The 22,722-nt window shown below is 51.9% G+C and overlaps 12 protein-coding genes across 12 annotated transcripts; 6 read left to right on the forward strand and 6 right to left on the reverse strand.

Annotated features, from left to right (window-relative positions):
- Positions 1-460: 460 nt before the first annotated feature.
- Positions 461-2,188, reverse strand: VTN49DRAFT_3009 (uncharacterized protein; the record flags this gene model as incomplete). The annotated part of the gene is made up of 4 exons (XM_069410798.1): positions 461-562; positions 646-1,514; positions 1,567-1,603; positions 1,655-2,188. 4 exons carry the CDS (start codon positions 2,186-2,188, stop codon positions 461-463), a joined length of 1,542 nt encoding a protein of 513 aa, XP_069269567.1.
- Positions 2,189-2,730: 542 nt separating this feature from the next.
- On the forward strand, positions 2,731-4,579 carry VTN49DRAFT_3010 (uncharacterized protein; the record flags this gene model as incomplete). Its single annotated transcript, XM_069410800.1, has 5 exons — positions 2,731-2,920; positions 2,987-3,430; positions 3,478-4,286; positions 4,340-4,432; positions 4,484-4,579. The coding sequence occupies 5 exons, from the start codon at positions 2,731-2,733 to the stop codon at positions 4,577-4,579; spliced, it is 1,632 nt and encodes a 543-aa protein (XP_069269568.1).
- Positions 4,580-4,719: 140 nt separating this feature from the next.
- Positions 4,720-5,184, reverse strand: VTN49DRAFT_3011 (uncharacterized protein; the record flags this gene model as incomplete). The annotated part of the gene is made up of 1 exon (XM_069410801.1): positions 4,720-5,184. One exon carries the CDS (start codon positions 5,182-5,184, stop codon positions 4,720-4,722), a length of 465 nt encoding a protein of 154 aa, XP_069269569.1.
- Positions 5,185-6,004: 820 nt separating this feature from the next.
- VTN49DRAFT_3012 (uncharacterized protein) lies at positions 6,005-6,638 on the forward strand (the record flags this gene model as incomplete). The annotated part of the gene is made up of 4 exons (XM_069410802.1): positions 6,005-6,039; positions 6,087-6,247; positions 6,309-6,332; positions 6,385-6,638. 4 exons carry the CDS (start codon positions 6,005-6,007, stop codon positions 6,636-6,638), a joined length of 474 nt encoding a protein of 157 aa, XP_069269570.1.
- A 451-nt stretch (positions 6,639-7,089) lies between these two features.
- Positions 7,090-9,298, forward strand: VTN49DRAFT_3013 (uncharacterized protein; the record flags this gene model as incomplete). Its single annotated transcript, XM_069410803.1, has 9 exons — positions 7,090-7,115; positions 7,198-7,248; positions 7,309-7,334; positions 7,405-7,431; positions 7,492-7,527; positions 7,578-7,723; positions 7,782-9,046; positions 9,096-9,200; positions 9,256-9,298. The coding sequence occupies 9 exons, from the start codon at positions 7,090-7,092 to the stop codon at positions 9,296-9,298; spliced, it is 1,725 nt and encodes a 574-aa protein (XP_069269571.1).
- Positions 9,299-10,218: 920 nt separating this feature from the next.
- VTN49DRAFT_3014 (uncharacterized protein) lies at positions 10,219-11,365 on the forward strand (the record flags this gene model as incomplete). The annotated part of the gene is made up of 6 exons (XM_069410804.1): positions 10,219-10,266; positions 10,335-10,368; positions 10,423-10,511; positions 10,567-10,597; positions 10,662-11,164; positions 11,216-11,365. 6 exons carry the CDS (start codon positions 10,219-10,221, stop codon positions 11,363-11,365), a joined length of 855 nt encoding a protein of 284 aa, XP_069269572.1.
- Positions 11,366-11,572: 207 nt separating this feature from the next.
- On the reverse strand, positions 11,573-12,214 carry VTN49DRAFT_3015 (uncharacterized protein; the record flags this gene model as incomplete). Its single annotated transcript, XM_069410805.1, has 1 exon — positions 11,573-12,214. The coding sequence occupies one exon, from the start codon at positions 12,212-12,214 to the stop codon at positions 11,573-11,575; it is 642 nt and encodes a 213-aa protein (XP_069269573.1).
- Positions 12,215-12,936: 722 nt separating this feature from the next.
- Positions 12,937-13,695, forward strand: VTN49DRAFT_3016 (uncharacterized protein; the record flags this gene model as incomplete). Its single annotated transcript, XM_069410806.1, has 1 exon — positions 12,937-13,695. The coding sequence occupies one exon, from the start codon at positions 12,937-12,939 to the stop codon at positions 13,693-13,695; it is 759 nt and encodes a 252-aa protein (XP_069269574.1).
- A 152-nt stretch (positions 13,696-13,847) lies between these two features.
- On the reverse strand, positions 13,848-15,199 carry VTN49DRAFT_3017 (uncharacterized protein; the record flags this gene model as incomplete). The annotated part of the gene is made up of 3 exons (XM_069410807.1): positions 13,848-14,621; positions 14,674-14,952; positions 15,008-15,199. 3 exons carry the CDS (start codon positions 15,197-15,199, stop codon positions 13,848-13,850), a joined length of 1,245 nt encoding a protein of 414 aa, XP_069269575.1.
- Positions 15,200-15,590: 391 nt separating this feature from the next.
- On the forward strand, positions 15,591-16,817 carry VTN49DRAFT_3018 (uncharacterized protein; the record flags this gene model as incomplete). The annotated part of the gene is made up of 1 exon (XM_069410808.1): positions 15,591-16,817. One exon carries the CDS (start codon positions 15,591-15,593, stop codon positions 16,815-16,817), a length of 1,227 nt encoding a protein of 408 aa, XP_069269576.1.
- A 651-nt stretch (positions 16,818-17,468) lies between these two features.
- On the reverse strand, positions 17,469-20,003 carry VTN49DRAFT_3019 (uncharacterized protein; the record flags this gene model as incomplete). Its single annotated transcript, XM_069410809.1, has 1 exon — positions 17,469-20,003. One exon carries the CDS (start codon positions 20,001-20,003, stop codon positions 17,469-17,471), a length of 2,535 nt encoding a protein of 844 aa, XP_069269577.1.
- A 943-nt stretch (positions 20,004-20,946) lies between these two features.
- On the reverse strand, positions 20,947-22,653 carry VTN49DRAFT_3020 (uncharacterized protein; the record flags this gene model as incomplete). The annotated part of the gene is made up of 7 exons (XM_069410811.1): positions 20,947-21,003; positions 21,061-21,147; positions 21,202-21,363; positions 21,420-21,683; positions 21,736-22,331; positions 22,387-22,518; positions 22,614-22,653. 7 exons carry the CDS (start codon positions 22,651-22,653, stop codon positions 20,947-20,949), a joined length of 1,338 nt encoding a protein of 445 aa, XP_069269578.1.
- Positions 22,654-22,722: the final 69 nt, after the last annotated feature.

A 22,722-nucleotide genomic window follows, 5' to 3' on the forward strand; every position in this document is an offset into this window, starting at 1 on the left:
AATCGGAACGGCCACGGGCCTGGTTTTATGGCCTCGATCCCCCTCATCGACGCGATCAGGGAGGAGCAGGAGAAACATCTCCATGGTTTCATACTTTACTCCATCCAGTTCATGCCATGCTACAAGTTCATGCGTTTCCCGCAGGTTCTGCAACAACTACTGTGATGCACAGATCAAATTATCGCGATGAGGCGCAAATGAATACGATCTGGAGTATAGTTCTACCGGAAAAGGGAAAGTTGAGGCTGGATGCATAAGAGGCTGTGATAGTCCCCGACAGATGGTGTCGCGGGTTGCAGAACGGGGGGTGTTTGATCTGCTTGTTTCATATGCTGCAATCGTTCTTGGCACGATGCATTATAACGAATTTATTGCATTTACACTTTCAAAAAGCAAATTTTTAGGTCACTCTTGAGAGTATTTACATGAAATTCGTAATATATCATAATCTACAGGCTGGTCATAGCTTGCTTCGGCCCTCCTTCTTTAGCATCTCCTCTGCTACCTTCCGGCGCTGGATCTTCCCTGTCGCGGTCTTGGGAATCGCCTTAAGAAGCCAAACCTATTAGGAGAAAGACGCCATGCATCAGTACTTTGGTTTCATCCCCAGAATTGCTTGGCTGAGGCCGGTGAGGGTTCTCTTACCTTCTTGGGCACCTTGAACTTGGCAATCTTTGTAGAGGCCCACGCCTTCAGGGACTCCTCCGTAAGACTAGCGTCCTTTGCAACAACGGCGACACCAATGTCCTCGCCATAATGTCCTGGATCAGGGATCGCGAAGGAAACCACCTCCGCGACAGCTGGATGCTGTGCCAGCGTGTTGTCGATCTCAATGGGGCTAATCTTTTCACCGCCCTTGTTGATGAGCTCCTTGATCCGCCCGGTGATGGTCACGTATCCATCTGCGTCCTGCTTGCCTTGATCTCCCGTGCGGAAGAAACCGTCCTTGGTGAATGAGGACGCGTTGGCGGACGGGTTGTTCAAGTAGCCCTTGGTCACATTTTTGCCGCGAACGCACACCTCTCCCTCAGTCCCCCGCGGCACTTCCTTGCCGTCCTGGTCCAGAATCTTGACCTCAACACCCTGGCCGATGCCGACGCTGCCGGGCCGGCGCTCGCCCGGCGGCAGCGGATTGCTGGTCATTTGGTGTGCGGCTTCTGTCATCGCGTAGGCTTCCAACACCGGCGCACCTAGCGCTTTCTCCAGATCATGGAATGTTTTGGGCGACAGTGGTGACGAGCATGACCGGATGAATCGAATCTTAGGTACTGGATTCGGCAACGGGTTTTTGAGAAGGATCTGGTGGATCGTGGGCACCGCGGTGTACCAATTGGCCTTGTATTCGATAAAGTGAGACCAGAATTCACTAGCAGAGAACTTCGGCGGTACGATCGCCGAGCTCCCTGCATGAAGCGGTGCCAGGAAGGCCGCAAGCAATCCATGGACGTGGAACAGCGGCATGACAAGGTACGTTCGGTCTGCAGGGGTGAGTTTATAGGTGTCTTTGATATTCTCTACGCGCTGTCAGTACCGAGCCCCTTGAATGTGCTAGGAAGAGAGACGTACTCATAGTTCGCGTCAAATTCCGGTGCGTGAGAGGCACCTGTATGATCGTTTAGGATCATTCTTCCTCCGAGCTGTGAATATCACTTACAGCTTTTGGTCGTCCCGTTGTTCCACTTGTATGCAGCACCAACGCAATGTCGTCCGGCTGCGGCTGCAGAACCGGCTGACTCCCTCGGCCCTGGAGCTTTCCGAGCTCCTTCACATCCAACACCACTTCATTACCATTGGTATAGCATTCCGCAATCGCAGCCTGATATTTCTTGGCCGCTCTCACTGCTGGTCCATTTGTTGCGTAATACCCCTTGGGAACTAATGCCAGCGCCGAACTCAGGTCATCGATATAGAACTCAAACTCTTCCTGCTTGTATGCCGGGTTCAGCGGTGCAGCGATGGCCCGTTGCCAGGTGCTTGCGAGAAACGAGACGATAAACTCGTAGGAATTGGGAAGCGCGATAGAAACGGCGTCTCCATGCCGAATGCCTATGTTTGCCAGCGCCTTCTGGAAGCTCTCAATTTGAGCGTTGAGTTGACGATAGGACACCACGAGCGGCGAGGGTTTTCCCGGGACAATGAGCGCCGTTTCGGGGCTGTCTCGAGAGAAGGACGTAGCCAGCGTCGCCATTGTGTATGTAAAACAGAAATTACATACAGGAAGGAAACTTGAATAAAAGTACACAGAGAGAATTGAAACCAGTCCTAGATATTTATGGGGCGTATGCGCTCATTACTCCTAGTGACGCCGTGCTGAACTTCGGACTCAGGGCCGCGACTGAACCCGTTCTTTGCCGACTGCCGGCTCCGCATTTCCCCTCATTTACAAATGCAATGACGTGTGTTCGATCGTCAATTGCTCGCCGATTGTGTCATCGGAAAATTGAGCCTCAAGTGCTAGTGACAAAATCTCAGATCTATGCGCAGACTGCATCGACAATTCTTCACTCTCAAGCTGTAAGGCATGTCAAAAAATGTCCGAACCATGTGGTTCGAAATGTGTAACCATTTGGTATCCCGCATGGGGACCTCCGTAAATTACAATGTAAACAGGACAAACATGCCAAGCTCCAAGCTCGGAGTCTCCGACCGCTTTGAAGAGGTCCTTAACATGGATGAACAATAGTGATACTACGACAGCAAGGAGCTGCTATTTTGCAAGGTTTTCGCGTCATGGCACCCGAACAGAGTCGGTCTTCCGGCGGTGGCATGCTGTCGCTTTATGCCAACATCCCAGATCCGGAAGAGAAAAATTCCACGGCGCCGGGAACGATATCTCGAGCTCCCATTGTCTTTAAACAAAGCCCAGAGACCGATCCGCAGCAAGATAACGCCACAGAGAAGCAGCAGCAAATCGCTCCTGGTAATTTTGGATTCCACGCTCAACGGTAGAGCCCACTGGTTTCTGACTTAAAATCACTTTGTATAGCTTCGTTGCGTTTCCAACCTGTCAAACGACCCCAATTATCAAACCAAAAATCCAAGTCAACTCCAGGAATACCAAAGCCGGTCTTCAACGCAAACTCGGCATCTCCAAGTGACAATACAAATGCTGCAGGCGCGCGAGCTCCAGTGAAGACGACACTTGCAGACTGGGCAGCGGCGGACGACGACGATGTCAACGGCTTCTACGCTAACAAGCCGCAGCGCGGCGGGCGGAAGAAGAGGAAGAAGAATCGCGATGCGCAAGCAGTAGTGATCAACTGGGACGATATCTATGACCCTTCTCGCCCGAATATATATGATGAATACAAGCACAGTGACGAAAAGATTCGCGAGATCAGAGAATGGAAGGATCGCTTATATGCGCATCGCATGGCCCGGCAGCATAGTAGTGATCAGGATAGTGACGAGGAGTATTCTCGGCCAGCAAGTACGTTTTTGGATCGGTTGCATTCGAGCTATTGCTGATCAAGACAGGACAATTTGCTCCACCTCAGTCCTATAATTTCGCGCCGCCTCCGGATTTGAACGAGCGATCTCGTAGTCCTGAAGCCGCTACTCCTCCAGAGGAAGCTCTCCCTAATGAACCTGCCTATGAACCACCGCCTCCTCCTCCAGCAGAGGTTCCCAATGATGCTACCGGTGAAGACGCCTATGCGCGTCGGCTCCGAATGACTGCTGCCCAAAGCCAGGGACCTATCGACCATCAGCCACAACCACCACCTCCCCCATCCTCGACATATTTCCCACCACCTCCCCCTCCTGCCCCTCCCGCTCCCTCTGCTCCGCCATTGTCTGCCTTTCAACCCCCATCTGCTACTATATCTCGCGCTCCTGTTCGCTATTCCTTGCCTCCTGCTCCAGAAGACATCCCTGCTACAGAGGAGGAGCTTGAAAAGGCACTTGCAGATGACCGGCCTGTCGAAAGTGACGAAAATGCTCCTCGCTCATCACGTCCAGGTCAGAAGGGGTTTGCGGAGCGATTTATGGCCAAGTACGGCTGGACGAAGGGATCCGGCCTGGGCGCAGATGGTTCTGGCATCACTAAAGCCCTTCAAGTCAAGGTTGAAAAGCAAAAGAAGAAGCCCGATTCGGAGGGAGGCGGGTTTGCAACACCAGCGGGCCGCGGTAAGATCATCGCGGAAACAAGGAAAACCGAGGAGGGAAAATTCGGCGCAATCAGTGAAGTCATTGTGCTTCACGGTATGCTTGAAGGACTGGATCTGGATGCTGAAATGGAGAGTGGGAACTTGGTGCAAGAAATAGGAGAGGAATGTAACGAGAAGGTATGGGTGTACAAGACTGCCGGTACGGGATTTCGGCTAACAGTGATTGCTAGTATGGTCGCGTCGAACGTGTATTCATACACAGAGAGTGTAATGGGCCTGTTCCTGTTTTTGTCCGATTTACTAACCAGCTCTCTGCACTGCGAGTGAGTAGTCCTCAGTCCGAAGTTCACCTTACACCATACTGACAAAGTCAGGCTGTAAATGCATTGGAGGGAAGGGTATTCAACGGAAACTCCATAAAAGCCAGGTTTTTTGATGCGGAAAAATTCGAGCAAGGTATCTACGAATGAGACTGTACGGCGCTTGTGCGCTGAATTCGACGGGATCCATTTCCATTCATCCGTTAGAAGTTTCTATCCAACAACGCCACGACTACTCCTCCTATCCTCGTCATTTGAAAATGCAATTAGACTGTATACGCAAAACACTTTCAGAAGCGAATGCTGACCTTGGCGCACACCCGCGTGGAGCGACGTTGATTCTTCTCCGTCTTCGTACGGTGACGCTCCTCAGCCTTCCTGCGGTCGAAGAACTTCTTGACTTGCTGGCTCATTTTGTTGATGGCTTTCTTCAGCAAGGCCAGTGCAGTCTCTCGATCGCGCACATCCTCGTTCCTTCTCTCCCTCGACTCTCTCTTTCGCCTTGTCTCGATTGTCATCTCTTCGTGAACGCGGATCTCCGTGTATCGCGTCTCACCTGCAGCCTTGATGCGGTCCACGATCACCACATTTCTGGTTGCCCGTTCCATGCACACGTCGCAGAAGCCAACCATGCAGCTGAGTTGGGTTTTGCGGATGCGTTTAGGGCAGACCATCCTCGTGATATATGACCACTTGCAGCGCTCGACGCACACATGGCCGCAGTAGGAAATGTGCTGAACCACGGTGATACACATCTTCTCATCCCATTCGAAACCTGATTTGGGTTAGCATAGAGGTTTCAGAGGCAACGAAAGGGAAATCCTCTTCGCAGGAGTCGAGAGGGAAGCTGTGATCTTGCTGACTATTGTTTTTAAGTGGCCGTTTGATACGAAGCTGCTGATGAGTAATGAGATTGATGAGATCTAGCTGACAGAAACGACGTGCGGGCTGCGCTTATTTATGCCGTTGGTAGCAAGAACAATAGGCTCGCGATTGACGGCATCTTCCGTCCTCATGATCGGACGGCACGTCTCTGACCACAAAATGTTAGGCTTCAACCGACCAAAAATCGAAAATATAAACAGATTTCTGCTATGAGTATCTACAACAATGTCATTGGGTCTTGCTTGAGAGAGCTAGTGAGGATTGTCTCTGATTGGGACTTCGGTCTAAGCGATACTTCACGCGTCATGTACTGTTCTGTTTTCTTCTTATGCTTTATCAATATCACATCTCAGCGCAGACTACAACCTTTTTTGGCTGAATAGGATCATTCAACCGTACTCAACTGGCCGCTCAAACAAATACAATCATGACGGTGCAGGCACAAGGAGGGTTTCTTTGATCATGTGAAATTCACGTGATTGATATTCTCTAGGTATGACCTATTTCCAATTATAGTTTAGTGTACACTTGTGTATGCTGCTTCCATCTTTGGCGGTGAACTCATTATCAGAGACAGACGACACGGGAGCACGTCTTTCTGATCTGTGCCGCTCTCCTCGCTTGTTTTTCCTGCCTTTACAAGCAGCTCGTAGTCAACAGTAATCGGCTGCGCCTGGCGACTGTTCCATCATGTCTCTTTGCCTTAATCGCCTAACAGAAGAGCGGTATGTCTACCAGACATGGCCTGTGGAACGAGGCTGACCGCATCCAGCAAGCAATGGCGCAAAGACCATCCTTTCGGGTTCTATGCGAAGCCTTATAGAACTCCACAGGGTACTCTGGACATGAAGAGATGGGAATGCGGTATCCCGGGCAAGCCTAAGACGATATGGGAGGGGGGCTTGTTCAAGCTGGACATGATCTTCCCTGACGGTAGGCCATCTCTCCTTGCCGGAGTTAGTCAGGCCAATTGCTGATGAATGCTCGATCACAGAGTATCCGACTAAACCGCCGAAATGTGAGGTTTTCGATGCTCTTAGAGTGCTGATGTGAAGCTGACCTTCTGCTAGGCAAGTTCGTCCCGCCGCTCTTCCATCCGAATGTCTACCCCTCAGGCACGGTTTGTCTGTCCATTCTCAATGAGGAAGAAGCCTGGAAACCGGCAATCACGATCAAGCAAATCCTTCTTGGTATCCAAGATCTGCTGGATGACCCAAACCCGGAGTCCCCTGCACAGGCGGAAGCATATAATCTATACCGGAAAGACCGCCAGGCGTACGAGCGCAGGGTGCGCCAGGTGGTGAGGGAGAATCCATGTCCGTGAGAGTAATTTAACGGTGTTAGTCATGATCAGCTTGCCTCTGGTTTCGGCGAAAGGAGTTTTTTTCCGTTGGGCAAGGGTACGATTGAGCGGGCGAATGATTTCGGTTTCCTGTTTTACTGTCCTTATGCATTACGAGCTTGCATCTAGATTGTCCGAATTCATCTCAAGAGCATTCATAATGCATGAATCGGAATGCCACCGAAAATGTGCCACTTCCAGAGCCCGTTGAGGCCTTAGGCAGCGTGGGTCGTGGGGAAGCCTTTATCTTATCACTGAGTCATGACTCCGATCTCGCCCCGAACCACAGAAAGTGATCCATAATTTTACTGTCAGAGCCATTCTTCTCTCTAGCTTTTTCTCTGAAGAAAAATTCCTTGACCATTGAACTCTGCGTAACTCATTCTCCCTTCTTCTCTTTATTCCGACGGTCACCGGCCTCTTTGTCGCCAGTATGTGTGGGATTTTCGCCTGTCATCAGTAAGTCTTGATTTGCCGCTTTTTTTTTATGTGCCCCGCGCAATGGGCCATAGAGAGAATAGGGCTCACAAAACCACAATAGTCACCCCGATGTACAAGGGTTCAAGCCAACTGCATTGCGCATGGCTAAGGCGTACGTATCTCGCTATTAATAAGCACGCGAAGAGCGAATTGGACTAACTGGCCCGTGCAGCTTGCGCCATCGCGGTCCTGATTGGAGTACGTCTATGCGATTGAGCCAATGCTCCGAGAGGAATAGAAATACTGATGGGATGCTATTCTGGACCAGGCGGAAACTTCATTGATAACAAGACGGGTGCGTTTTCGTTTCTGCTCGCGAATTTGTTCTATTGCTGACGGAATTGGCCTTTTTTAGTCCTTGCACATGAGCGTCTCTGCATTGTCGGTGTCGGTGCGTTTGCTGTTCCTCGTTTGTGTATCGCTCGGTCTGATCGCTGTTAGACTCCGGTGCTCAGCCTCTCGTGAACGATGACCGATCCCTTGCTCTGGCCGTCAATGGCGAAATCTACAATCACCGCATCCTGCGGAAGTCTCTGCATTCGTACAACTACAAGACTCACTCTGATTGCGAGGTGATCATTCCATTGGTACGTGGCCATGTGGGAGTGTGTCGACTTTAGAAGAGTCCTGATTGATGAGTCGTAGTACATGAAATATGGCATTGATGCCCCCAAGCACCTGGACGGCATGTTCTCGTTTGTCCTCTATGACAAGAACGAGGATCGCGTCATTGCCGCCCGGGATCCTATCGGTATCACCAGCTTCTATCAGGGTTGGTCGTCCGAGACTCCCGGCGCAGTCTACTTCGCGTCGGAATTGAAGGCTCTGCATCCCATCTGTGACAAGATCATTGCATTCCCTCCGGGCCACGTTTATGATTCCAAGACCGACACTACAACGCGTTATTTTGAGCCCTCGTGGTGGGACCCTACCAACGTCCCGTCGACACCAATTGACTACAAGGCGATCAGGGAGATGCTGGAGCGCTCGGTTCGGAAGCGGCTCATGGCGGAGGTTCCTTTCGGAGTGCTGTTGTCGGGTGGTCTGGACTCGAGTCTGGTGGCGTCAATTGCTCAGCGGGAGGTTCTTCGTGCCCGAGCTGCGCAAGAGAAGGCTCTCGCAGCCGGAGCCACGTCCGATGAGAATGGCCTCGTCGGTATTGATGACTCCAACTCTTTGTCAACTGTGACACTACTTTCCCAGCTGCACTCCTTCTCGATTGGTCTGCCTGGCGCTCCTGACACGCAGGCCGCCATCGAGGTGGCCAAGTTCTTGGGCACTAAGCACCATGCTTTCACCTTTACAATTGAAGATGGTATCAATGCGCTGTCCGACGTCATCTACCATCTTGAGACGTACGACGTCACCACCATCCGTGCTTCGACCCCGATGTACTTGCTCAGCCGCAAGATCAAGGCATTGGGCATCAAGATGGTCCTAAGCGGTGAAGGTAGCGACGAGATCTTTGGTGGATACCTGTACTTCCACGCCGCGCCCAACAAGGAGGAATTCCACAAGGAGACCGTCCGACGCGTCAAGAACCTGCACTTGGCGGACTGCCTGCGGGCGAACAAGTCCACCTCAGCATGGGGCCTGGAAGCCCGCGTGCCGTTCCTGGACAAGCAGTTCCTGGAGACCGCTATGAGCGTGGACCCGCAGGAGAAGATGATCACCAAGGACCGGATTGAGAAGTACATCCTGCGCAAGGCGTTCGACACCTCGGACGAGCCCGATGTGCCGCCGTACCTGCCCCACCACATCCTCTGGCGCCAGAAGGAGCAGTTCAGCGACGGCGTAGGGTACAGCTGGATTGACGCTCTCAAGGACCACGCCGAGAAGATCGTCACGGATGAGATGATGAAGAACCCGAAGCCGGAGTGGGGTGATGATATCCCTGACACAAAGGAAGCGTAAGTTTCTGTCTTCCCGTCTCTTTGGCCATCTCTCTAACTAGAGCAGCTACTGGTACCGCATGATGTTTGACGAGCACTTCCCGCCGCACTGCGCGAGCACTGTCAAGCGGTGGATTCCCAACTGGTCGAAGCAGACTGATCCTAGTGGCCGGTGAGTTCTAATGTTCGAGAGAGTCCTTTAAGTTCAGCTAGTTGACAATTCACAGGGCCATCTCGATACACCATAACAAGTACGAGAACGTGGATTAGACAGGTAGCTACACTGTATAGACTATAGATTCCCGTCAGTGTTTTCCTATATTGTGTCGGGTTACGCTTGATTGATCGTGGCTGTTTGCGGTGCTTGTTTGCTGTAAATGGCGGGCGCTACTGGAGGCAGATTCTGTGAACGTCAGTCGTTTTGATCCATTTGATGTTAGTTATTGGACTTCGGTTTCTGGGATGAATCAATGAAAACCCCGAGGAGCTGTGCCTCACATCTAAATGATGTCTAGCCGTCCAGTTCCAAAAGCAATGCATACAGTAAGGACCATGGAGCAGGATTAAGCACTCTTTCGGCAGATAGATACAATACTTCCACCCGCATGAATTGAACGATTGGTTTGTGAGTTGTTAGTGACGATCAGCGCCCCATCGATTGTGTTGTCTGTCCTTGGCTCCGTCTCTAATTGCTTGGGTGATCTCTTCTCCATCGGGCCGATACCTCCATGTCGCGGTTTACGACCCTCTGGGGCGGAGAGGGGCTTGACTGTCGCTCTACTGACGCATTGAACCTGCTACAGTACTGAAACAGCTGATAGTCTTCCATTTAACCGGGCTACCACCGGGCACGAGTATGCAGTCCATCAATCCATCGCATTGCACAGGACTAGGGCAGTTGACGCGATGCTCTTGCGCTTTGCCTCGGAAGTGGAGAGGTCAGCGGGTAAGTCACATGACTTGGCGAACCGGGTCTAGCGGTGTGATTGACCAATCAGCGCGCCGTATTTTACCCGTGCCTTTGCTCTTGTCCCAACCAAAGCCCCTGCCCCGGCGAACGGACAAAGCCCCAACGCAGAACACTAACTGAGCGCTTCTTCACGCCTCTCTTTTTGTCCTCCGTCCTCGAGTAAACAACACTCGCGCCCTTCACATCCAACTCTTCGTGAGCACAACACTCATCAGTCACCATGGCTACTCCGCCGGCGTTCTCCGACATTGCCAAAGCGGCCAGTGATGTGCGCGAATTTTTTCCCGGCAAAGTATTCTGGGTCCCTAGCGCTGACGTTTTCTTTGTTATGTTTAGGTCCTGAACAAGGACTTCTATCACACCAACCCAGGTAGGTTTCCCGGAATACTTTGAGAGAATTGGGTTGCTGATTTGCTTTTTATAGCTAGCCTGGAGGTTAAGTCCGTCGCTCCGAACAATGTCACCTTCACCGTGAAGGGCAAGTCCTCCCACGAGGGCACCACGGCTGGCTCGGTATGTGTTGTCTTGTTCTGCATAACGTGAAAGCGGGTGCTAACGGCCGACACAGCTCGAGGCCAAGTATGTCGATGCTCCCAATGGTAGGCGAAATCCGTCGTATGCAATATGACCACATTGGATATTCGGACTGATGGAACTGGTCAGGTCTCTCGGTCACCCAGGGTTGGACCACCTCCAACTCGCTCGACACCAAAATTGAGCTGGACAACAACATTGCCAAGGGCCTCAAGGCTGAGCTCTTGACTCAGTACCTGCCGGCCAGCCAGGCCAAGGGTGCTAAGTTGAACCTGCACTTCAAGCAGCCGCACGTTCACACCCGCGCTTTCTTCGACCTCCTCAAGGGCCCCACTGCCAGCCTGGACTTTGTCCTGGGCCATGAGGGCATTGTTGCCGGTGCCGAGGGTGCCTACGACGTCCAGAAGGCTGCCGTCACCCGCTACTCGGCCGCTCTGGGCTACATCTCGCCTCAGTACTCTGCTGCCGTGACCGCCAGCAACAACCTGACCCTCTTCACGGCCAGCTACTACCACCGCGTCAACAGCCAGGTCGAGGCTGCCGCCAAGGCGACTTGGGACTCCAAGGCCGGCAGCAACGTCGGCCTGGAGGTTGCCGCCAAGTACCGTTTGGACCCTTCGTCGTTTGCCAAGGTATGTTTTTCCGAAACTTTTCGAGAATTGCTCGTTCTAACCCATTCACAGGCCAAGATCAATGACCGCGGCATTGTCGGCGTTGCTTACAACGTCCTGCTGCGCCCTGGCGTGACGCTCGGCCTGGGTGCCAGCTTCGACAGCCAGAACGCCAACCAGGCCGCCCACAAGGTTGGCGCCAGCTTCACCTTCGAGGGTTAAAACTGTCACGCGTATGAGAGGGTCGTTGTGACGATTCGAATGAACTACATGTACCTATTTCTTCCTCGTTGGCTGGACGATTGACAACGTGGAAGCATGCTATTCTGTATCAAATAGTGAAAGACGACATCATTTTTTGTACATCTCCATTCAATAAGTCTATTCTAGAAAAATCCAAATGTAAACCTATGTGCAAAGAAGGTCAAGTCACATCTTCTGATCCTTCCTCCTCTCTACCATTACGCCTTCACGAAACAGCGACCCGACGAAAATCCCTCCCAGCAAAATCCCCGTGACGATGGTAAACCTTGCCAAAAACACGCTCCCGGCGTCCCGCGCACTATTCTCATCAATGCCCATCGCGCGCAGTTTTCGTTCCCGCCTTCGCTGATCCTCCGCGGCCTGGGTGCGGAAATGCGCCCCGGCATTGAAATGGGACACGGGATTATCGCGGACAAACGACGTCGGATCATCCCCGTCTCGACGTTCATACCCCGCCGCGCCTTTCCGCTGGTCTCCGCGCGCGGTATACGCACCGTATCCGCCGTGCGCGTAGAAACTCGGCGGTGGTCCCTTGAATGGGCCCCGTCGCTGGCTTAATCCACTAGCGGGTCGGGACCCCATGTAGGATCGACCGGTAGCACCGGACCCGCCGCGCTGGTGCATGTCGCGGTTTGTATGCGCGGTGGAATGGATTCCATGCTCGCGGTCATAGCGCGCCCGTTGGAACGGGTTGCTGAGGACATGGTAGGCGGCGGAGATGGTGGCGAAGCGTTCCGAGGCGGTTGGATCCGAGCGGTTGCGGTCTGGGTGGTAGGCTAGTGAGAGGGCGTAGAATTTCCTACACATACGACTTGGCCACCCAGTCCCCGTGTCCCCCTCCAATGGGGGATGGGGTCGAGTGGGAAAGAGATGTTATCACTCATTCGTTCTCCAAAGTTGTTTGTGAGGGGGGGGATGACTTGCTTTTTGATTTCCGCCGCGGATGCGCTGGGTGGTACCTCGAGGATCTCATAGTAATTCTTTCCGTGGTACAGGGTCGTTGCATATTGTCGTCGAGCGAGAGAGACGACGACTATGGAGGAGTGATAAGGGTTTGGCCGAGTTGTGTGTTGACATAATCTCGGTTGCAGACGAAGAAGCATCACATCTGCATTATAGGATATGCTCGCAGTAGAGAAAAAAAAAGCTTCTTAAAAGTTGAGAAAACGAGCGTCGCGTTCACTTTTGAATGAGGGTGTCAAAAATTGGAGTCTCTGGCGTCATTTGCGATGGACTGCGATGTCGGTATGGTAATTTTGATACGAAATATCGTATTGGCGGATACCGAGCTAAACTGTTTATGGAATGGCCATCCGAGATCGCAGCTTTGCATCACAGGTACAACCCATCTCGGCGGAATCTGCCAATCAATCATCAGGTCGAAGCAAATATTCAATTCCGACTGTTTTGAGTCAGACAATCGGTCAATTAATGTATAAATCCAGCGTCCTGTCCCAGAGGGAAGTCCATAGATTGAACATAGTAGAGAAAAAACTGAAAAGCAGTGGCTCAAATCACTTGAAGCGACCATGTATCTCCGCCGCGACCACGCCGAGTTCGATATTCCCACGCTGCAACGATTCATCCATGATCATCCTTTGGGGATCCTAACCACGGCCATCAAATCACCAGACTACCCATTGATCCAATCCAGCCATATCCCATTCATACTTGATGTGCCGGAGGACTTGTCCGCAACATCACCCGGCGTGCTGCGCGCCCACATGGCCAAGCAGAACCCGCAAGCCAAGGTACTGATGGCCGCACTAGCCGCTAAGCAAGCGGAACAACAGACCAATACTGCCCTCGAACTCGACGACGAGGTACTGGTCCTCTTCACCGCCATGGACCACTACGTAACGCCCAAGTTCTACGTCCAGACCAAGCCCGAAACAGGCAAGGTCGTGCCGACATGGAACTACGCGGCCGTGCAAGCCTACGGCAAGATTCGCGTGTTCTGCGACAGCAAGGCGGAGGAGACGAGCACATTCCTGCAGCGGCAGATTGAGGACCTTTCGCAGCATGCGGAGACGGCCATCATGCATTTCGATAAGCCATGGAAGGTGTCCGATGCGCCGGTGCCATATATTGAGCTGCTCAAGAAGAACATCATCGGTATAGAGATCAGGATTGAGCGGCTGGAAGGCAAGTTTAAGATGAGTCAGGAAATGGGCGTAGGTGATCGCAAGGGCGTGGTTGAAGGATTCGAGAAGTTGGGAACGGATATTGGGAAGGAAATGGCAAAGTGCATCAAGGAGCGATGGGAGATTAAAGATGGATTGCGGTGATTTCTCATGAGTCATGACTGTTTTGCCTTTATAGAAATAGATAATCTCAAACTGAAGAACCCGCTTGATGTGGTATCTCATGCCAGAACTCACGAATCAACCCTGTACACAGTTCAATGCAAGATTGTCATGATCAAACATGTGCTTCGACATCAGTACTGGATTTCGCTCTCCTTCCAGCCGTCCCCTTCCTCGTCCTGAACTGATGACGCAGAAATTCCCTCGCCGCCACGACCGCTCTTGGAGGTCTTTCCTCCTCCTACTAATCGTCCGCCCTGAGCCCGCTTAACGCGACACCACATGCCGACATCCTTGTCCATAATAAAGGTCCAGATTACTAGCACCCAGCTGCGATGGCAAGGCAGTGGTTCATAGAATTCTTTCGCAATGCGATGTAGCTCCGGTAGGCGCGTCCATGGGACGGCTGGGAAGTCGTGGTGTTCATTGTGGTAGCCCACATTGTATGTAAGGACATTCAACGGGCCGTAGTACGAATATGTCTCCGGTGGAGGGATATCCTCCAATGGCCCGGCATTCTCTTCCTTGCTCGATCCTGCCAGAGGCTCGGTCAAACTGCTCTTGACGCGCGAAAAGAAATAGTGCTCCGCGATGAAATGGCCCGCACAAGGGTGCAAGGAGCCCGCTAGGAACGAGCTAACAAGCAGATACAAAAGGGAATTTGTAGAGCCACAAAGCCGGACAAGCGCATAATCGAATGCAAACTCGGCGACGAGGTTCAGAGCATGGATGGAGGTGAAAGGGGGCCGGTAGATGAACATCGGGCGGAGAGCGTAAAAGAAGATCTGGAATGTGCAAAAGAACGCCTTCCCAAGGACAGAGTCGAGGAGAATGGCCTCAAAGGCAGTCGGAAGATCGGTGTCAAGACCATCGACCCCGAGAGATTTGTGGTGCGTCAGGTGGTATGGCTACAAACAGTCAGATATTGCTTTGCTATACCGACACCGCCAGGAGACGTACTCTAAATGCTGCACTATACGGCAAACCTATCGGCAGATTGGCAAAGATAGCCAGCAGTCGATTGGCTAGCGCTGACTTGAAAGCCAGGTTATGGGATATCTCATGAATGGCCAAAAAGAGATTTTGATTCGCCGTGGCCCCAATCACGTACGCAGTGGCCAAAAACTTCCACGACAAGACGGGAGTATTACGAAGCAAGTACGCACAGGTAACCTGAAGGGCGACGACGGCGAGGACGAGGTATTTGGTCAACGGTTCGGGACCGCACAGCTTGGTTACCTAGGTCCATCAGTGGCTGTCAGACATACAATGAGCTTCGAGAGGTTTTGCGCACCTCAGGGTGTGCTTTGATGATTGCTTGCCGTCGCGTTCGGTGCGGCTCTTCAGTGTATGTCCAGAAGAAATGGTCCACCGACGAGTCGTCTGGTGGTGGTGCTCTCACAGACGATGTCTCTGGCGGTGTGTTTTTGGCCGCGGTCGTTGCAACGCGGCGCTGGGACGCCGACGTCGAAGTCATTGACGCCATGGCGGAAAGCACGAGGCGTAATAATTTGAGAAAGACCTGCTCAGAGCATTGGATATGTGGAAGAATCACTGCTATGTTGATACTGTAGCAGTGGTACCTGACCAGATACTTTCGCGGAACCGGAACTTGCTGCTTTCACGTGGGGCAACCCTTGGACGTGCCAAAACAAAGGCTAAACCGGGTTTGGAAATAACGTCTTGGCGTCCATGGGTCCGTGCAGATCCGCCAAGCCTCCACTAGCCAAATATAGTAACAAATCAGGAGATTCCGTAATATTCTCCTCATATTCCACCACCATCCGAATCACATCACCAGTCCCTAATGAGGATACAGATACAATCCAGGCACATGTTTAATTACCTCGTCGTCGGTACGTGAATAGAAACAAAATATGTCTAGCCAAGAAGAAAAAAGTCAAGAGGAACGAATTTCTCTAGCCATTCAGGCCATCAAAGCGCGCCAGATTCGCAGCATCAGAGGCGCTGCTCGAACGTACAATGTGCCATTGTCCACTCTGGTTCATCGTCTACAGGGGCGAAAGCCCCGCCAGGAGGTTCGTCACCAAAAACTGACCGAGGACGAGGAAAAACTCCTTATTGCACGAATCGTATCTATGGATGAACGCGGTTATCCCCTGAGAATGGACTCTATGAAACGAACAGCAGAGGCCGTCCTCGCCAAGAGAGATGGCTCACGCTCTTCGCGGCCTACGATGGGTAGCAATTGGGTTCTTCGGTTCGTCAATCGCCACCCAGATATAAAAGACAGATATAATCGGTCATACGCCAAGGGTAAACGCGAAACACGTGGAAGTCCAGAGGTCATTCGTGAGTGGTTCGAGCTTGTACGGAGAACCATTGAGAAGTACAACATTGCGTGGGAGGACGTGTACAACTTTGATGAGACCGGATATCGGATGGGAATGATCCAGGCAGCCAAGGTTGTAACTGGAACGGACAAAACGTTTCGTCGAAAGGCTCTTGAACCTGACGATAACGCAGAATGGGTCAGTGTAATTGAAGGGATTAATTCTTCTGGCTGGGCGCTACCCCCGATGATCATCTTCAAAGGGAAGCGGCGCCTGTCTGCCTGGTCCAATGGGCTGCCAGATGGCTGGAGGATCGAAGTTAGTGACGATGGATGGAGCAACGAAAAGCTGGGGTTGATCTGGCTCAAGGAGATCTTCAACAAGCACACAAAGCCCCGTGCGCTTGGCCAACATCGGCTTTTGATCCTGAACGGGTACGGCGGTCATAATGGGCCGGAATTCGACCAGTTCTGCATCGAAAATAATATCATCCCACTCTATATGCCTGTCCATTCCGGTTACTTCTTGCAGCCGCTGGATGTTGGCTGTTCCACACCCATGGAGCAAAGTTACCGGCGAGAGCTTGACCTGCGATTGCAATTTGGGATTCACCACATCGACAACGATGGTTTCCTCGCCATTTATCCTTCAGTTCGCGCACAACCCATGAGTGAGGAGAACATTCGAAATGGTTTTCGAGACGTTGGACTGGCGCCGCTCAACCCAGAGCTTGTTCTTTCGCGGCCTGACTGCAGGACAAACACATCAACTTCCTCAGCCCCAGAAGATCAAGATCTTCCGGAATTCTGACAGTGGCTGGACCCTACCATGGAAATATGCACAACCAACAGATCATCATCTCGAAGTCGTCTCGAGGATCACATACGCAGTCCGGCGCGTGACCGGATCGCCTGACCAGGGGTCACCAAGAGCTAGGACAGCAAGCCCCAAGCAGTGAGTGGGTCTTAATGAAGACGAGGGTGATGGCTGGTCTAGTACCCAGATGACCGTAACCGCCGGCTACGGCTTGCAACACCGTCGAATATTTTTCGGACAACTTCAGGCACTTACCTAGATGGATTGCAATTGTAATAGTAATGGTAATCTTAATTGACCAGTTTGACGGTTCTTGTGCTATCATTTCCTCGACAGATCCTGTATTTTACGCCAGCAGCACTTGTTCAAAGATCGGAGCACATGTTGAGTCGACGTGTACTTTAGGGTTCAGGACGTGAAATTCACCACAGTCCCCGTTCATAACGTCGCCTCGGCATGGAAAGGATCTTCGGCCTTAAAGTGAAATGGTGTTCTGCCTTGTGTCTGGGTAAAGCAATGACTACAGTATGTATACTCGAAAGTCGCAGATGCCGAGCATTCATTCAGTCTTCAAGGAAGTCTCGGCGCCTCCGACAGAGGGTAAGTTCAGATGAGGCCAATAAATCCGTTCGCGACGCCCTCCTCCTATTCATCATCAGAGACATCTTCGTCAAATTCAAACGGCATCTTCATTAGCTCCGTCATGACTCTCCACGAAAACTCGCCCGGCCCGCCGGGAAGAACCTTATTCAACGTCTCCGCGGCCTGTGCCATTAGCGCGCTCGTCACCACGCCCTTCTTCTTCGGAGACAAGACACCTGTCAACCTCTGTGTGTTTGTTGCCGCCATGAAGATGTACCCTACGATAAACGGCAGCTGGTTTTCCTGCTCAATGCAGCTGGCGCCGTAGATGGAATTGAGGTGCTCTTCCAGATCATGCTTGAGGTAGCGGAGGGCTATCCAGCAATGCTCGTGAAAGATGAAGTACGGGAAGGCGAATTCGAGCATTTCGGCTTGCAACGCGTTGCGGAGGTTCGTCAAGAGATCCGTCATCTCCAGCCGGCCGGATTTTGTCAGTCTTCTCTTCTCACTCTCACTCTTGGCCCTCGCGGTGGCCTTGCGCCCGAACTCCAGGATACCTTCCTCGACCTCAGAGTCCTCAATGACTTCCCAGTTGGATGCTTCGAGGATCTTGTCCAGCTCCTCCTTTGTGAGGTTTCTCTGCCCCGTGCCCAGGCAGTAGCGATCTTTGAAAATTCGCATAACCGGGGCCAGTTCCTGAAATCCCATCGGCCCTTTCCTAGACTCCTCCACTCGCGTAGGATTGCGTCTGTCGCGTGCAAACACCGTTGCGGAATAGCCCATGCTGAGACAAAAGCGCTTCAGATAATCCTCTGGAGCCCTTGGAGGCCCGCCGGGGAAGATTTGATCTTGATGAAGCATCTCAAACAGCTCCATATCTTTCCATCGGAACTGGAGCAACTTCTCCTGGCGCAAAGCATTGTACAGGTGATATGTGTACAGGATCGAGCCCCATGCTCCCGCAAAAGCCACGCCAACTTCCTGGTGTCGGGCAAGGAAATTGTACGCCCACAGGCCGCAGAAGACAGGGTGCCATCTCTGGAGTCTGAAGGGCTCCCCAAGCGGCATCCGTATTCTCTTCTTGATCTCCTGGACGATGTCCGTCAGAGCAAAGGTTTCTACGTCTGCCGCTATCTGTCTCAAGACCTGGTCGTTCTGCCGCGGCCAATTCTCGATCCGTAACGACCGGTGGAATTTGAAGGCTACGTCGTCGATACTCATTTTGACCGCCGCCGCAATATTTCGGAATTCATCATACCCACGTTCGACGTCTTCGCGCAGCTCATGATGGATGTCGAGGAAGACTTGCACAGCGAACAGTAGCCAGTATGGGATCTTCTTGGTCTTGAACATTTCGCGAAGCCCGCGAGTGAGCTCGTCCTCCGCTGGCATGTCCGGTCCCGCCTTGCATATATACGCAAAGTCGGTCAGGACTTCCATCAGAATCTGCTGATCTTCCAGGAACTTCCCCCTCGCGTCTTTCGCGGACCTGTCACTCTTAGGATCGTACGTGCCGTAGTAGCCGGGCTTATACTGGGGCACCTGGCCATCAACCACGAGATTTGCAAAGCTCCGCAACAGCATGTACGTAGGGAAGTAGAAATTCTTCGTATCCTCGTACATGCGAAAGTTCATGCCGTCGCCAGGCTGCTCCCGATACGCCTGGTTCTCGCCACGTTCCATGCAAAGGGCAAGGAAATAGGCAGTTAAGATTCTCTCGGAGCCGCCATGCTTGTCCAGAACCTCCTTTATCTCCTCTTCAATACCGCGGGCAAGATCGAATGCGGTGTTTGTTGTCAGGGATGCTGCGATTAAGCTGAAAGCGTTCATCTTATACCCGGCCCAGGTCTGTTTGATAACCGCGCGGAGTTTATTGAAGTCCTGGACCATAAGCAAGAAAGCAAAGGCTGCCTCTTCAATGTCTTCAAGACGCTCGGCGACGTAATTCACGTCAGGCTGCTCAGCCTTCTCGTCCTTCGTGGGCGGAGGAATATTAGCTGTTTCCACGAATGTCTCGGACGGCTCCTCCACCTCGAGCTTCTCGAACCGGTTGGCCAGCTTCTCAGGCTCTTCATCACGTCGATCGCTCGGCATCCACGGACGCAGCACGTCCCGGACATGCTCGAGGATCCCGATAAAGTAGTTGTGGCGCTGATTCGACTCCTCCACCCGAGGAATCTTGGGAAGTCGGGAGGCAATTTCTGCGCCATAGCTGCGCCTCACCACTATGGCTCGATTGAGGGCGGTAATGAAGCTGGTGGGAACGCGCACTGCGGCCATAGCCTGGCCCGCAATGTAGTCTGCCAGGCTCACAAAGTCCTTGACTGCAATTGTGTATTTTGGGAGCTTCTTCTGCAGCGTTTCTTGCTGCGCCCGGGCCTGCGGAGCTGGCATGCCTTGTTTTGCCATTTTGCGGGCCTTGCCTTTCAAACGCTGAGACGGAGGATGCTGCTGCTGCTGCTTCTGCTCGGGTTTGTCAGCAGCCACGAGATCGACCGAGTAGCCAAGTTTCATGGCTGTTCGTGCCAGCCATGATGCGACCGCATCAGTGTCTGCCTTGTATTGCAGATAGCTGCTCGTAAAAAGGTCCGAATGCATCTTGGTCCACTGGTGGCTGCTGATCTTTGGGAGGTGTCGTGAAAAATCAGTAGATACAGCTGCAAGGAACGATTTCTTGAGAAGTGGCAAGTGTTCAATTCTTGGGAGATGAGTGGTCAGGTGATGATTCTGAGCAGGCCGTTGCGATTTCAGGTTTTGGCGGAGCGGTGATTCATTGATTGGAGGCGTTTAGATTTTCGCGTGCAAACAGAAGGACTGGTGGAGTGAATCATGTTCCAACTCGAACAGGTAATATCTAAGATGGAATATAAATTCTAGTTTCTATCTAAAATAGAACAGTTCCTATCTGAGATTGAATTGTTATTTGAGAATTATTATCCGAAATGGAATTGTAAGCGTCTGAAATATCTGAAATGGAATACTTACCACTTCTCTGGGACAGGATCCCAGCCTAAACCGTATTCAAAATGCGCCATACCGTATTTGTACTAAGCTACATCAAATTCGATGGCAACTGGCCAATCATAATTTCGACGGAACGACTTCAGATGCCCTTGTAAGCACACACCCCCCCTCTCAAATATACATAACCTTGGGAAAGCAACACGGATCGTCACATATCGACGAATCTGCAAAAAATCGAGCCAGCTTACAGTTTCTCGTTCAATATAAACTGAGAACTGCGCCATGCAGTTACTCTTGACTCTGGTACGCGTAGAGAACCTTCAGGACAGGGAAATACGGTATTGAAATGTCGATTTCATCAATTGCATATCAATAGCATGTCAAGCTGCCTCTTTCTTCCAACGCATTTAACAGCAGAGAGTCGATCTTGCAATATGCGTGACATGCGTTCAGTACTTTCTACTATGTACCTATAGCGTGTTCCAAACATCATGATATCAAGGGATCATGAATGTCAAGCAGGACAAGTAGATACCGAATGCAGGCTTGGCCGTGGCCCTTGGCTCTAGGATTTCTCCTAGTAATCGTCGCCACGAGAGATGACCTCCTTAACAGTGGGCCGAAGGAGGATGGTCTAGAAAAGGTCAGCGCCAAAGAACCGACAGCAGCTACTGAGGGATGCAAAACTTACATGCTCATACTGAGCGGTATAAGAGCCCTTGATGTCACACAAGGGCGGGTAGTCCTGCACAATTCCCGCAGAGACCAAATTGTTGAGCTGGAAAGAGTTAGAAATCAATTCAAATCAAGCCCGAGAAAGGTGGAAACGCACGCCCAAGAGATACTTCTCCTGACCAAGTCGGTCCAAGTACCGACGGCAGAACGGCAGGGTGCCGAAATTCTTGTTGATGACGTTCAGCAGACTCTTTGCCGAAGAAAGCCGAAGCGGCACATTCGGCGCATCGGCAACTTTGGCATAATGGGATACTTCCATCTATTCACCAGAGTTAGCAGGGGAATTGTACGAGATAGCTCCAATACGGTACGAACATCATCTCTCACGTAGCCCTTGCCAGTGCTACCGAAAGTCTCAATGGCAAAGACTTCTCCCTCCTCCATCTTGGTCTGGTCGCCACCCTTCACGATCGGCACACTTTTGTCTCCGTGAATGAGGTGCTGCTCAATGTTGTGTCCGTTCAGATTGCGAATCGCTTTCACAGGATACGTGGTCCCGTTGATCTCGACTTCGTAGCTCTCCATGGTTTCCTGGATCGCGGCGCCGATGTCGCACATCCGCACATCGATACCAGCTTCCTAGGATTGAGTCAGCAACAGATACAGTAGCTCGGAAGGACGATTTCCTTACGCGAATACCCGTGTTCGTCGCATCCTTTACAGCCTCGAGAAGCTTGTCATAAACCGGATCAAAAGTCATGGTGAACGCACTGTCCACGATCCGCCCGTTGATGTGCACTCCGAAATCAATCTTCATCACATCACTCTGCTGGAGAACCATCTTGTTGCCCGCATTCGGTGTGTAATGCGCAGCGCAGTGGTTGAGGCTCAGACCGCAGGGGAAACCCATGCCACCCTTGATGTTGTCCCCTTCTTCCAGTCCCTCATGACCAGTCAGCGCGCGGACGGCATTCTCGATCCCCTCCGCGATTTCAATCAGAGTCTGGCCGGGCTTGATGTTCTTCTGCGCCCACTGCCGGACCTGGCGGTGCACTTCAGCGGCCTGGCGATACTCCTGAAGGAAGTCATTGTTCATGCGGTCGAGATAACGCTTCTCCTCATTGGTAGTCCGGTACGAGTTCTCATTCTTGTACTCGCAAATCTCTCCTTCCGGGTACTGATTGTTGGGGAAGAGCTCGGACACCGGCACGCGTGGAGGAGATGTCTGCTGCTTCTTTCCTCCCTTCTTCTTCTTCTTCGACTTGCGCTTCTTCTTCTTTTTCGCGGCTAGGAAAAAGAGTCAGTCCATTCAAACTCTCGAAGCTGGTGCTTTACAGCCTACCTCCTCCCGCAGCCTCCCCTTCACCACCTTCATCATCCTCTTTGTCATCTTCTGAATCCTCATTCTCGGCGGCATCGTTGTTCGCAGTGGCGGACGGGGCACCAGCACTGGCGGTGCCGTTCTGACCGTTCACTAATATCAAAAAACCGTATCTTATCAGTAAAATGTTTTTCACTGGCAGGGTGGGGTGCCAGAGCAATGAATCAACTGGAGAACTGTACACATACGGTCAAGCTTCTTAAGGTCTTCAGCAGCTTGGGCAGCCATGGTGGACGTTGTTGACTGTGGCCGGCAGCGAGTATGGAAAAAGAATGCAACCAAGCCGGTGATGAAAAA

This window comes from Thermomyces lanuginosus (genome assembly GCF_041956635.1).
Source record: "Thermomyces lanuginosus strain ATCC 200065 unplaced genomic scaffold VTN49scaffold_27, whole genome shotgun sequence".
Taxonomy (NCBI): Eukaryota; Fungi; Ascomycota; class Eurotiomycetes; order Eurotiales; family Trichocomaceae; genus Thermomyces; species Thermomyces lanuginosus.